Source organism: Pygocentrus nattereri, chromosome 3, assembly GCF_015220715.1.
Source record: "Pygocentrus nattereri isolate fPygNat1 chromosome 3, fPygNat1.pri, whole genome shotgun sequence".
NCBI lineage: Eukaryota > Metazoa > Chordata > Actinopteri > Characiformes > Serrasalmidae > Pygocentrus > Pygocentrus nattereri.
The window spans coordinates 49309319-49325087 of record NC_051213.1 but is presented as its reverse complement, the minus strand read 5'-3'; the positions used below and the strand labels follow the sequence as shown (position 1 = coordinate 49325087).

At 39.8% G+C, this 15769-nt stretch overlaps 1 protein-coding gene across 2 annotated transcripts; it reads left to right on the top strand.

The window, feature by feature from the left end:
• The first annotated feature begins 3233 nt into the window (after window positions 1–3233).
• LOC119263057 lies at window positions 3234–15769 on the top strand. 2 transcript variants are annotated; one of them, XM_037536838.1, is made up of 2 exons: window positions 3234–3313; window positions 4953–5733. In XM_037536838.1, the coding sequence occupies exons 1-2, from the start codon at window positions 3299–3301 to the stop codon at window positions 5523–5525; spliced, it is 588 nt and encodes a 195-aa protein (XP_037392735.1). In that variant the 5' UTR covers window positions 3234–3298; the 3' UTR covers window positions 5526–5733. The 2 variants fall into 2 exon arrangements, with proteins under 2 accessions (XP_037392735.1, XP_037392734.1); XM_037536837.1 differs by lacking the exon at window positions 4953–5733 and adding an exon at window positions 15154–15769 and having other exon boundaries at window positions 3239–3313.

Genomic DNA, 15769 nt, shown 5'->3' with positions numbered 1-15769 from the left:
AGATTATTGCACATGTACACAGCATTGCAGTATCTTATTTTATGACCCTCTACCTCACATTCAGTGCAATATGTCTGTGTATATTGTTTAAGTTAGTTTATTGCATATCTATATATATATATATATATATATATTATTTTTTTTTTTTTCCCTCCTTCTTCTACTTATTATTATTACTATTTCCTGTTGTAAATACTGTCGCTGCATTCAGTGGGAACATGCACCCAAGTTTTTCACTCACCTGTACTCCTGTACTCTTGTGATGTGACAATAAATCTGATTTGATTTGATTTTGATTTGATTTTTTTAACCCATCAGTGCAGTGAAACACCCACATACACACTAGTGAACACATACACTAGGGGGCAGTGAGCACACTTGCCCGGAGTGGTGGGCAGCCCAATCCGCAGCACCCGGGGAGCAGTTGGGGGTTAGGTGTCTTGCTCAAGGGCACTTCAGTCCTGGACTGTTGGCTGAGGGGATTGAACTGGCGACCTTCTGCTCACAAGGCTAGTTCCCTGACCTGCAGCCCACGACTGATTTTTCCCCCACATGCTAAATTCAGTAAATCAACATTAATGGTGCATTAAGATGTGCAGACGTGTTCCTGTGTAAAGGATGTGTTCACTTTTTTCCAAGAGCTTTTAATTTGTCGTGGGCTGGAGGTCAGAGAACTGCCCCTGTGACCGGAAGGTCGCCAGTTCAATCCCCGGCACTGACAGTCTGTGACTGAGGTGTCCTTGAGCAAGACACCTAACCCCCAACTGCTCCCCAGGCGTTGTGGATAGGGCTGCTCTGGGCAAGTGTGCTCGCTGCCCCCTAGTGTGTTCACTAGTGTGTATGTGGAGTTTCACTGCATGGATGGGTTAAATGCGGAGGTGGAATTTCCCCGTTTGTGGGATTAATAAAGTATCAATTAACTTGACCAAACTTTTCCACACAATTGTATATACAGTTTATTGTGCTGATATTTGCTCTTCTACTTTTGAGCCACTGTTTAATGGTCAACAGTGCAGTGGTCATTTCTGCTAATCGTATTTACTTTAATGCCAATTTTTTATGTATTCAGGGTGAAAAGCTTGTCTGGTTCAAACAAAATAGAAATATACTGTACTAATTGAATTGTGAGTGCTGGGTTAGGCTCCAGCACCCCCCGTCACCCCGATGGAGAAGTGGTTTTAGAAAATCATTATAAATTTATACTCTCACCAAAAAGGGTTCCTTGGCTTGTAAAAATAGTGGAATCCTTTTTGGTGTTATATGGACCCCCTTTCGAAAAAGGTTTACAGCAGATTCTCCATCAATCTGAAGAACCTTTTTGTGATGCAAAGAACCCTTTAATCATGTAAAGTGCTCTGTGAATGTCCACAGTTTTACACAGATCTTTAGCTCTCAGAGCTCCGGTGTCACCATGAGCACCGACTTTGAGTCTTTACTCCTTTCTACCAAATACAATTACCTCTGTCTTTTCTTTACTGAGTTGGAGAAAGCTTTCTTTCCTCTTTCAACTTGAGGCAATGACATGCAGCCAAGTAGTCGTCTTCATTGCTACGAAAAGAGTTTTTATTTTTGAAGGATTTGGCCCAGTGGAAGCATATAAAGACTGAACAGGAGGGGCCCAAGAATGGATCCTTGTGGGACACCACAGGTCAATATTTCCCTTTTTCATTTGTGGTGATAAAAAACCCTTTAATCATGCCAAGTGCTCTGTAAGTGTCCATGGTTCTATACGGAACCATTTTCGTTACCAAAGAACCCATGAAGAACCATCTTTAAGTGTATAGTTCAGTTCTGATCTACATGGTGGGATAGATCATAGCATCTCACTTACGACCCACATCTAGTGGTGTAACTAAGCCTCTGTGATCTGACCACAGGGTTTTCGGTTTTTCTCACTACACACTCCTTCACAGGCGCCGTTTGCACACAACATTCTGATACCTCAGTCTTTGTGTTAGCTGGAGAACCATGATTAGGTTTCATTTTAAAGTGCAAAGTGTGAATCAGTTGTTAAACCCCATATTTCATTTGTAGGGTCACATAGGTCACTGTGTGTGAAGCAATTAGACCAGTCACTGAAACTCTTTTGCTGACCACATAGCAATAGCAACTGATGATGCAGAACATGGTATTTCTATTCAGTAGTTTTCTGGAAGTCTAAGCTTAAAAGATAATATATATGTAGCACCAAAAAGAGTTTTTATTGTCTAATACAAAGGATAAATATGGAATGTCTGGCTGACGAAATACTGGAGTGATGAATATCGAACTGGTAAACACTGAAATGTAGGTATTTTGGTAATTATTTTTTAATCATGTAGAAAAAAAACAGAAACGAGTTGTATGTGACCTTAATTTCTCTTCAGGAAACTGTGGCCTACTTGAAGCTGTGGTCATCTTAACCTTCTTAGTAGAGAACTCTATGTACTCTATGTCTGCATGTACATCATGTACCCTAAATATATATATTAGGGCTGTCAAACAATTAAAAAATTTAATCGCGATTAATCTCAGAATTTCGTGTAGTTCATTGCGATTAATCGCATTTTAAAAATCTGTGCAAATGTGATAGAAAATAAGGATTTTTAAGTGAAATGTTAGAATTAAAACAGTGAACACATCTTATGCTAAATGTACTGTAATGTTAAAAACTGCTGGGACGAGAGAAAAACTAAGGTTTTATTCACTCACGTTACTAGGCAGTAATCCTGAACCTACAAAACACAGAACGGGATTTGTAAGAGATTCGGGAGCTGCAGTCTCAAATATCAGACATGTAGTCCCACACTACTGTGCCTCAGTTCAGAAATGTGGAACAAAAGAAAATAAAAACTACATAAAACTTCAATTGTGCTGAAGCTGTATTCAGTCACAGCCTATGACTTCACAGTCCAGCGCAAACAACAGTGAATCACACAAAGCTGGACTTTTTTGGAGCATGTAAACAATCAATTCATTTAATATTTATATTAATCTTAATAATATTAATATTATATATTTATATATATAATATATTGAATGAACTTGAACTGACATGTTCATTCAATATATATCAATGTACATTAAATATATTAAAGTTTGTTAAATATTTCCTCATGCACATATTAATTAATCATGCAGGGAAAAAAAACAGAAGCGAGTTGTACGTGACGTTAATTTCTCTTCAGGAAACTGTGGCCTACTTGAAACTGTTCAGCTTAACCATCTTAATAGAGAACTCTTGGGTGCTCATCTGTGGACATATGTGTACCTGGCTTTTGTAGTGCAGAGCAGCCCTATAACGTCTGGACATCTCAGCATGAGTACCAGCCTGGTAATCTATCTTTATTCATCTCCCACTGTTTACACACTATTTTACTGCAGTGTTGCCTGATTTAGGGTTTAACCCCCAATATTAGTGGCTAGGCCAGTATTCCAGCCAACTGTGTCATGTACCTGTTAGCAGTTCTTTTTAACAGTCTTGTGTAGAAAATGAAGTTATGACCACTTGAAGATGATTTGGTTTCTATTATTTGTGGTATTATTTTCAAAATGCTAAATATTGTAACATCACTTCATTATATTGCATTATTACATGCTTTCGGTTAAAAATAACACATAATAGAATTAGTGTTCAAACAAGTTTTACGTATGATAGTGTTATTCGTTTTATCTGTTGTAGCCTCACGTTGCCTCAAGGCAACATACCTAAAAAGGTCCTGGCCACCTGGAGGGGGCAAAGAGGCTGAGCACTGTGTTCAGCACAACCAGTGCTGGACATTCATTTTAACAGTTAGCTGGTAAAAAGTACGAGCACTGCAGCAGCAAGCTGATCTGTATTATTACAATATTAACATAATGCTTCATTTGCGAAGACTAAATATTGAAGCTTAGAGCCAAATACTACAGTCAAAGCAAGTCAGCTTGACAGCAGCAATATGCTACGTGTGTTTCTGCCCCTCTGTTGTAGCCATGTGCCTTTTGATTTCTTGTGCCATGTGCTTTTGTTGTTGTTGTTGTTACTCTGCTGCTTGTTTTCTTTGATCTTGTTTGGTTTTGTGTCATTATGGACTTGTGTGTTCTACCACCCTCTGCTACTCAGTTTCTGGACTCTGGTAAATTTAATGAAAGCAACTCGTACTTGCATCCCGCCTCGTCGCCTCCACCATTACAGAATGCAAGAGCCCACAGGGAAGCAGTGGGTTTGCAGGAACATATTAAGGAGGACGAGGTCAGTCTTCAGGAGGGTTACCATCTGCTTCATCGGCTTCAGTCATTGTTCCCTGGTAAGGAGAAAAAGGCTACCTTGCTTTCAGCCCAGCCCACACCCAAGGACGTCGGTGCGGCCCATCTGCACCCAAGGACGTCGTTGCGGCCCAGCTGTACCCAAGGACAGCAGTGCGGCCCAGCCTGCACCCGAGGACGTCGATGCGGCCCAGCTGTACTCAAGGACGTCGGTGTGGCCCAGTTGCACCCAAGGATGTCGGTGTGGTCCAGCTGCACCCAAGGACGTCGGTGCGGCCCAGCTGTACCCAAGGATGTCGGTGTGGTCCAGCTGCACCCGCGGACGTCGATGTGGCCCAGCTGCACCCAAGGATGTCGGTGTGGCCCAGCTGCACCCGAGGACATCTTGTTCATGTACCTTGGCTACCCTTGGGGTCTGTGGTTTCCCACGTGTCTGTCCAGTGTTTTAACCAGAATTTGTTTCTGTTCCTGTTTCTGTCAGAGCACCTGAGCCTGTTGGTGTTTGCGTTTTTGTACCCTTTTCTGGAAGTGTGTCTGTTCCTGTTCCTGTTGGGGTCTCTGTCCCTGTTTGTGTAGTGTCTTGTCCAGTCCCTTGCACAGTCCCCTGTCTAGTTTTCTGTTTTACGTTCTTATTTGTTTTCCTTTGCATGTTTTTCCTTGCATCCCACCTACTCGCCTCCACCATTACAAGTGAGCTTATCTAAATATCTGCAACTTTCCATTTCCAGACGTCCCCAAAATGGTCAGTACTCACCATTCTCATATTCCACCTGTGTTCGGCCAAACTACAGCTGCAACCCAAACCTGGACCTGTCTCTACACCAGACCCAGACTCCGAGCTTATTCCCTACAAACCCAACTCCGCACCCTGCAAGCCTTCCTCCAACAGTGACATGAACGAGAGGTTCAACAAGCACCATTTGGCCCCACTAAGCTCCTATGGAACCGACCGTAAACTGTGGACTAAATACATTAAACGTATTAAAGTCTGCAATAACAAAAGTGGCATAAAGAGCTTTCTGGACAAGAGTGAGGCAAAGCAAGTGGAAAATGTTTGTTCACCTTCAGGGGGCAAATTATTTGAAAAAGGCAAGAACCTGTGCATCAGCAACCAGGCTTTTAGTTTCATTGAGGTGCGTTGGGACAACAACTGCAATGTTTGGGAAGTTAGCAGTGTGACCCAGCACATCATTCTTGCCTGCGACAAGATTAAAAATAAATGCCTCCCAGTTCATTTTGAAAAGAACCCTCAGAACCGGCGGCCCAATGCGAATTTCCCGAACTGTGGCACCTCTGAGTAGGAGGATTCAGCTGAGGATGGGGGAAATGATGAGGAACTCTGTGCTTAGCAGGTGTTTTAAGGCGAAGGTGAACAAGGTGAATCGTTCACATGTATTTTCTTTTCCAAAAATGTTTTGATCAAAATTTCCAATGCATAATGTACTGAATATGTTTCAAATGAAGGGCAATATAAATCAATGTACTGTGCAAATAAATGTGCACCATAAATTTCCCTTTGTATTGCTGATGCCTCTTAGATTGCTGCTTTTATCAAACCTGTGAAGTTACACCTACTCTGCATATGTGCAATATTTATATATCATAAAATATATGAGGGACTTTACTTGAACCCTGCTGCGTAACATTGGCATAGCCGTGTCATAAAGATGTCATGGCAGATTTTTCATCCACATGTACTCATTACTGAATATGCACTAACCCATTTAGTGCAACCTGTCAGGCCACATCTAGTGGGCACCTGTGTTTAGTGTTGGATTTTATGTTGTATATTAATTATTCCTTGAAGACCACACACTCAAAAAGGACTGGACATTTAGGGTTTTTTGTTTCTAACTGGACTCCTGTGGTGGCTAGCAAGTTCCTTGAATCCATGTATAGTCCTTTGAGTCTTCAAAAGCCAGCTTTGCAAATATAATGTAAATAGTCATGCATTGTGTATCATTAATTGTGCTCAATTAACTATGTAAGTGAATACAAAATTAAGGCTAAGACTAGGAAATTATTTTAGTAAAAGCGAATCAACATTAAGGCCATCGACTTTAGGTTACAGAGCTGTGCGAAAGTCTCAGGCACCCAAGACTCATTTTCATAACCTATTTATTCGTGTAGTTTGTGTTAATTTGCTGAGAAATATCTGAATAAGCAAAATTTATAGAATATTAATTAATAATGATTTTCTAGATTAACTAGTGATGTTCTGGATGTTGGTGTGTGTGTTGACCCATCTCCAAGCCTCTCCTCCTCGAGGAAGCCCAGTATTATATGTAGTTAAAAAGCAGCTCCTGGTTTGACCAATCAGTGCTCAGTAAATTGAGCTCCTGATGTAATTGATGATATTAACGAGTCTCTGTGGCGGCTGTGAAGGTGTCCAGGAAAAATATGGACCCAAGAAATTCTTGTTACTGTTTATAGTTTTTCTGTTTATTTGAATTATGAATACGACTTTATTCTAATGTATATTGTGATAAACTCACTGCTGAGGGAAGCTGGTTAAAGATTTGCTTAGACGCCTAAAACTTTCACACAGTACTGTATAGTCCAAAGAGCTTGGGTTGGCGGCAGATGAGTTGAATTTGGTTCTAAAATCAAGTCAAAATCAAGTCGTCTTTATGGCCTCTCTGGAAAGATTTGCATACGCTGGAACAAAGCGCTGTTAATCAGGCCCCTATGGTGGGCATCAGTGTTCAAACCCATGGTTTAGAGTAAAGGTGCTGAACGGGAATCGAGAGAAACACAAGTCACGGGAATCATAAGTCACAGCTCATCACTGACTACTGACCAAGTCTTGTAGTTCATGATGAATTTTGAGGTATGTTTAGAGTCACTATCCTGTCATGGGTCTACATCTGTGTCAGTATCTATATGAATGGCCCAATGACCAGTGCAGTTACCACCCAACCACCCCCAACACAGTGAAATAACGGCCTTTCTACCAAGCTCTTTATGGTGGTCTCGATGGTTTAATATGTCGGCCAGATCTGGTGGGCTGACTGCTTTGAACTTTTGCTTGATGCCTGACCACATGAGACGTGCCATTCCTCAGCTGGTCTTGGTTCTCGTTTTAGAGAATGTTATAACTATGCTCTCAGCCTGTTGTTGTCACATTTCCAATCTTGCTGAATTGTAGGTATTGGACACCAACTTCACAGTTTGATCTGTAGCAGAGTTTTGTAGGTTGCATGTATTAAAATTACATTAAATATCTATCAAAGCATCAGTAAATCTGAGTGCTCTTCAATTTTCTTTAATTAGCTTTTGGTCCATCGTTACCAATTCATTACAGTCGTGATCTATATCGTGAAAGTGATAAGAGTGTCTTTCCCACATCTAGTAGTTTAACTAAGCCTCCATCATCTAACCACAAGTTTCTCAGCTTTTTTTCAGCACTTAACACCTTTTCACAGGCTTCTCTTGTCCACGGACGAGTTGTTAGCACCTCTTTGTTTAACCTTTCGTGCAGCCTCCGTTTGCAAAGATAACAGCTCTGAATCTTCTCCTGTAATGCTTAATGAGACTGCAGAATACAGAGTAAAGGAGACCATTCCTCCATACAGAACCTCTCCAGATTCCGAGGTCAACACTCTGGAATCTCCTCTTTAGCCTGGCCCACAGCTTTTCTATGGGTTTTAGGTCAGTGGACTGGGATGGCCAGGGCAGAACTTTGATTCTGTGGTCAGTGAACCATTTCTCTGTTGATTTTGAGGCATGTTTTGGATCATTGTCCTGCTGGAAGATCCAACCATGGCCTAGTTTAAGCTTCCTGGACGAGGCAGTCAGCTATTTGTTTCGTTTCTGCTGGTACTTGATGTAGTCTTTGATCCCATGTATCTGAATGAACTGTCCAGGGCCTTTGGAAGAAAAACAGCCCACAGCATCACAGATCCTCCACCATACTTCACACTGGGGATGAGGTACTTTTCTGCATGGCTGTCTTTGTGTCCACACCAAACTCATCTCTGGTGTTTGTTGCCAAAAAGCTCCATTGTGGTTTCCTCTGGTCACAGAAAATGACCCCACTGAAAGTTCCAGTAATATCTGGAAAACTACCAGAGCTTGAGTTTGGTGGCCCTTCACAAGCTTCCTACTGGTTGTGGTTATATAGGTGGTATCGCTTTGTAATTTAGGAGATGTTTTCATCCTAAGACCTACTAATTTCTGCATTTTCCCATCTGTGATCCTTGGAAATTCTTTGTCCACTCCAACCATCTTCCTCACTAAGTGTGGGTGCAGGATATACAGGATATACAGATTCCCCGGTAGTTTTAATTTGCCCTCATACTTGAAATCTGCATTTCCAACTGTTTACCTATTTTCTTGAAGCCATTTTGTACAGTTTGTATGTTTCCTTGAAACATTTTGTGGCACATACTTGCTGTATTCTCTGGTCTTTCTAATATCAAGAGATGACTGAGGGAATTTGGCTTGTGTGTCACCTCATATTTATACCCCAGTGAATCAAGAATTCATGGCTGACCATTTTAGTGTTCCTAAAGACTCGGGTGAACTTTAAAACATAAAATATGAATGGGAATAAACTCCAGTTACATCTTACACCTAAGAATTTCTAGGGGTGCCTACAACTGTGGCACAAATAGATTTGAGAAAAATATTTGTTTAGTAATAAGAGTTTTTTTCCTTTTAATTGATGCACTTGAAATGAACTTTAGATGTGAAAGATCAAAAGGATAAGCAATAAAGAATGTTTTTACAGCCCGTGTTGTCCATGTTTACCAGGGGTTCCAAAATTTATGGAGGGCACTGTATTTTAGCCTACTGTGTATTTTTATATATTAATGTATTACAAAACACAATTGAGCGGTATGTGGCCTTGATATCTCTTAAGAAACTGTGGTCTTCAGGAAACTGTCGTCTTCAGGAAACTGTGGTCAGCTTAGTCACATTCTTGCACGCATATATTGCACACATATATATATATATATATACCTGGGTGGTTTAGTGCAGATCATCCTGATAACTTCAAGACATCACCAAGAAGTCAGGATTTGTGTGCCAGCATGGTAATATATCTCATTCATCTCAGACTGCAGTCAAAATTAGTCTTTTTTCAATATTTGGAAGTTGTATTATACCTTTCTATTGCACAATCTTGCCCCAGGGCAACAAACCTAATTTCCTCGCTTAGCAACTAAATTATGTCTACTTAACGGCAGTCAAATGCTTAAAAATGAAGTTTGACAAATTAATAAACAAATTTAATGATTGTGCTTGGTCACATGATAACCTGGCATTTTAAAACATTTATTTGGCTTAGTAAAATAACACCGTAAAAAACGATCTTTTTCATTATTTTTTTAATCCATCCAAAAAGATTTCACATCTGCTGGAGTGTGAGGTTTATTTTTGCAGCATTCAATATCATATAAATGATTTGCATCTCATGAGAAGTTGGTTAAATACGTTTGTTGCCTATAAGCAACAAGCTGCACCAGTTGAATAGTTAAAGTATCATGTAATAGCATGTGAAGAATTTTTTGTGCTTTTAGTATTTAACTTCTGTTCGTGGCTAGACGTCCTTTTCCAAATATCTAGATATCTAGATTTTCTTGCACAAACTGAACCTGATTATTAAATTCAAAAAGAATTTTTATAAAAAATATTGTGCGCTGGGGGCCTTTTGAGTATGTTGCCTTCGGGCAACATTGTGCACCCATGGAAACAAATGATACTGAGTATCAGAAGCCAGACAGGATTTCGCTGTGACATTTTTCTGTAGGTCAAATAAATAAGGCTGCGTGACAATTAGATAAGCGTTTCCTGACAACTCACATAAATCTACATAAACATTTTGAATTTCATTTCATTACATTTTTTTGTTTGCACACTATGTCTGCACGTTGGCACTTCGTACTTTTTGTTCCTTGTCGCTCCGTGATGTTCCTGGAGGAATGTAATTTCACTCCACTGTGTACTTGTACAGAGATGGAAGGAGAATAAAAGGCTTTTTACAATAAGCAGCAACTGTTATAAAGACTTAACGTCAATTTGAACCAACATTTTCATCAAATGACAGCGCTTTGCTGATCTTAGGTGATCCTGGGGTGATTTTCTAGCTCAGTGTATTTATACGGTGATTATGTTTTAGGCAATTAGACAAGTGAGCCGGCAAAATCAAACAAAGGCGTTAACACTAAGCTGAAAATTTAGAATACATTACAATAAATCCTGAAAAGGCACGTTAGATTTATTTTTAAATTAACCCAGTTCCTCGCTGATCCTAGTAATCGGTTTTCTTGTAATGTAAATATTCTGTTTCTTGAAATACGTTTCATTAAAATTCGCATATCATTTAAATGCATTTCCAAAAATTCCTATTTTTTTACTTACTTAACTTAATTACTTACTTAATACTTTTCTCATTGCCTGCTTTAGTCCATTGCCTCTCTCACACACTTTTTGAAAGAGCTAAACAGTAACAGTGAGTACCTGTGAATAACTGATCACATTGATTTATCAGTCTACTCAGGCTTTAGCAGAGCTCAGTAACACTGAGATTAATAACTGATCACATTGATTTATCAGTCTACTCAGGCTTTAGCAGAGCTCAGTAACGCTGAGATTAATAACTGATCACATTGATTTATCAGTCTACTCAGGCTTTAGCAGAGCTCAGTAACGCTGAGATTAATAACTGATCACATTGATTTATCAGTCTACTCAGGCTTTAGCAGAGCTCAGTAACGCTGAGATTAATAACTGATCACATTGATTTATCAGTCTACTCAGGCTTTAGCAGAGCTCAGTAACGCTGAGATTAATAACTGATCACATTGATTTATCAGTCTACTCAGGCTTTAGCAGAGCTCAGTAACGCTGAGATTAATAACCGATCACATTGATTTATCAGTCTACTCAGACTTTAGCAGAGCTCAGTAACACTGAGATTAATAACTGATCACATTGATTTATCAGTCTACTCAGGCTTTAGCAGAGCTCAGTAAAGCTGAGATTAATAACTGATCACATTGATTTATCAGTCTACTCAGGCTTTAGCAGAGCTCAGTAACACTGAGATTAATAACTGATCACATTGATTTATCAGTCTACTCAGGCTTTAGCAGAGCTCAGTAACACTGAGATTAATAACTGATTACATTGATTTATCAGTCTACTCAGACTTTAGCAGAGCTCAGTAACGCTGAGATTAATAACCGATCACATTGATTTATCAGTCTATTCAGACTTTAGCAGAGCTCAGTAACACTGAGATTAATAACTGATCACATTGATTTATCAGTCTACTCAGACTTTAGCAGAGCTCAGTAACACTGAGATTAATAACCGATCACATTGATTTATCAGTCTACTCAGACTTTAGCAGAGCTCAGTAACGCTGAGATTAATAACCGATCACATTGATTTATCAGTCTACTCAGACTTTAGCAGAGCTCAGTAACGCTGAGATTAATAACCGATCACATTGATTTATCAGTCTACTCAGGCTTTAGCAGAGCTCAGTAACGCTGAGATTAATAACCGATCACATTGATTTATCAGTCTACTCAGGCTTTAGCAGAGCTCAGTAACGCTGAGATTAATAACCGATCACATTAATTTATCAGTCTACTCAGGCTTTAGCAGAGCTCAGTAACGCTGAGATTAATAACCGATCACATTAATTTATCAGTCTACTCAGGCTTTAGCAGAGCTCAGTAACGCTGAGATTAATAACCGATCACATTGATTTATCAGTCTACTCAGGCTTTAGCAGAGCTCAGTAACGCTGAGATTAATAACCGATCACATTAATTTATCAGTCTACTCAGGCTTTAGCAGAGCTCAGTAACGCTGAGATTAATAACCGATCACATTAATTTATCAGTCTACTCAGGCTTTAGCAGAGCTCAGTAACGCTGAGATTAATAACCGATCACATTAATTTATCAGTCTACTCAGGCTTTAGCAGAGCTCAGTAAAGCTGAGATTAATAACCGATCACATTGATTTATCAGTCTACTCAGACTTTAGCACAGCTCAGTAACGCTGAGATTAATAACCAATCACATTGATTTATCAGTCTACTCAGGCTTTAGCAGAGCTCAGTAACGCTGAGATTAATAACCGATCACATTGATTTATCAGTCTACTCAGGCTTTAGCAGAGCTCAGTAACGCTGAGATTAATAACCGATCACATTGATTTATCAGTCTACTCAGGCTTTAGCAGAGCTCAGTAACGCTGAGATTAATAACCGATCACATTGATTTATCAGTCTACTCAGGCTTTAGCAGAGCTCAGTAACGCTGAGATTAATAACTGATGACATTGATTTATCAGTCTACTCAGGCTTTAGCAGAGCTCAGTAACGCTGAGATTAATAACTGATGACATTGATTTATCAGTCTACTCAGACTTTAGCAGAGCTCAGTAACACTGAGATTAATAACCGATCACATTGATTTATCAGTCTACTCAGGCTTTAGCAGAGCTCAGTAACACTGAGATTAATAACCGATCACATTGATTTATCAGTCTACTCAGTCTTTAGCAGAGCTCAGTAACACTGAGATTAATAACCGATCACATTGATTTATCAGTCTACTCAGGCTTTAGCAGAGCTCAGTAACGCTGAGATTAATAACTGATCACATTGATTTATCAGTCTACTCAGGCTTTAGCAGAGCTCAGTAACGCTGAGATTAATAACCGATCACATTGATTTATCAGTCTACTCAGGCTTTAGCAGAGCTCAGTAACGCTGAGATTAATAACCGATCACATTGATTTATCAGTCTACTCAGGCTTTAGCAGAGCTCAGTAACGCTGAGATTAATAACCGATCACATTGATTTATCAGTCTACTCAGGCTTTAGCAGAGCTCAGTAACGCTGAGATTAATAACCGATCACATTGATTTATCAGTCTACTCAGGCTTTAGCAGAGCTCAGTAACGCTGAGATTAATAACCGATCACATTGATTTATCAGTCTACTCAGGCTTTAGCAGAGCTCAGTAACGCTGAGATTAATAACCGATCACATTGATTTATCAGTCTACTCAGGCTTTAGCAGAGCTCAGTAACGCTGAGATTAATAACCGATCACATTGATTTATCAGTCTACTCAGACTTTAGCAGAGCTCAGTAACGCTGAGATTAATAACCGATCACATTGATTTATCAGTCTACTCAGGCTTTAGCAGAGCTCAGTAACGCTGAGATTAATAACCGATCACATTGATTTATCAGTCTACTCAGGCTTTAGCAGAGCTCAGTAACGCTGAGATTAATAACCGATCACATTGATTTATCAGTCTACTCAGGCTTTAGCAGAGCTCAGTAACACTGAGATTAATAACTGATCACATTGATTTATCAGTCTACTCAGACTTTAGCAGAGCTCAGTAACGCTGAGATTAATAACCGATCACATTGATTTATCAGTCTACTCAGGCTTTAGCAGAGCTCAGTAACGCTGAGATTAATAACCGATCACATTGATTTATCAGTCTACTCAGGCTTTAGCAGAGCTCAGTAACACTGTGATTAATAACCGATCACATTGATTTATCAGTCTACTCAGGCTTTAGCAGAGCTCAGTAACACTGAGATTAATAACCGATCACATTGATTTATCAGTCTACTCAGGCTTTAGCAGAGCTCAGTAACGCTGAGATTAATAACCGATCACATTGATTTATCAGTCTACTCAGACTTTATCAGAGCTCAGTAACGCTGAGATTAATAACCGATCACATTGATTTATCAGTCTACTCAGGCTTTAGCAGAGCTCAGTAACGCTGAGATTAATAACCGATCACATTGATTTATCAGTCTACTCAGGCTTTAGCAGAGCTCAGTAACGCTGAGATTAATAACCGATCACATTGATTTATCAGTCTACTCAGACTTTAGCAGAGCTCAGTAACACTGAGATTAATAACCGATCACATTGATTTATCAGTCTACTCAGGCTTTAGCAGAGCTCAGTAACACTGAGATTAATAACCGATCACATTTATTTATCAGTCTACTCAGGCTTTAGCAGAGCTCAGTAACGCTGAGATTAATAACCGATCACATTGATTTATCAGTCTACTCAGGCTTTAGCAGAGCTCAGTAATGCTGAGATTAATAACCGATCACATTGATTTATCAGTCTACTCAGACTTTAGCAGAGCTCAGTAACACTGAGATTAATAACCGATCACATTGATTTATCAGTCTACTCAGACTTTAGCAGAGCTCAGTAACACTGAGATTAATAACCGATCACATTGATTTATCAGTCTACTCAGGCTTTAGCAGAGCTCAGTAACACTGAGATTAATAACCGATCACATTGATTTATCAGTCTACTCAGACTTTAGCAGAGCTCAGTAACACTGAGATTAATAACCGATCACATTGATTTATCAGTCTACTCAGACTTTAGCAGAGCTCAGTAACACTGAGATTAATAACCGATCACATTGATTTATCAGTCTACTCAGGCTTTAGCAGAGCTCAGTAACACTGAGATTAATAACCGATCATCACACTGATTTATGAAAGGTTATGTAAAAATAAAATTTAATACAAATTTTTAATGTAGTGGGAATCCTTCCAAAAGTATTTAACTAAAACGAAATGTATTTTGAATACTGTCTTTACAAAATCTAACTTATATATTAACACATACGCTTAATTTCTGTTTTCTGTATATGAATTCCCATTAACTGTATTCCGTTACATCCCAACCCTTTCCATATGCCACTCACCTGTTGCCTTGAGGCAACCCTGTCACACAATGTTGCTGCAAGGAAACATAACAGACCCCCAAATTGTTTCTGAAATTCATTATCAGGCCCACGCAAGAAAAGTCCACATTTATGACCACTATTCTAGAATAAACTGCAGCCAATCACACCAACCTCTGAGAAACCTGCAACTCTTTGTCTTTCTATGCCCAGAAGTCTCCAAAATGGATAATGCTCACCGCTCTCATCTTCCACCTGTGTGCGGCTAACCGACAGCTGGGACCCAAACTTGGACCTGCACCTGCACCAGACCTGGACTCTGAGCTAATTACCTACGATCCCAACTCTGCACCCTGCAAGCCTTCGTCTAACAGGTACATGAACAAGAGGTTCAATCAGCACCATTTCTGCACGCTTAACTCATACGGAACTGACCATAAACTGTGGACTAAGTTCATTAAAGACCACAAAGTCTGCAATTACAAAAGTGGCATAAAGAGCTTTCTGGACAATAGTGAGAAAAACCAAGTGGAAGATGTCTGCTCACCATCTGGGGGCAAACTCTTTGAAAGACACACGAACCTGTGCATCAGCAAACAGGCTTTCTGTTTCATTGAGGTGCGCTGGGACGACAACTGTGAAGTCTGGAAAGTTAGCAATGTGACCCAGCACATCATCCTTGCTTGTGATGAGATTAGGAGGAAATGCCTCCCTGTTCATTTTGAAAAGAACCCTCAGAACTCCCAGCCACATGAGAAATCCCTGAAATGCAGCAGCTCTGAGGAGGAGGGCTCGGTCCAGGTTGAGTGAAATGATGAGCAGGCGAATC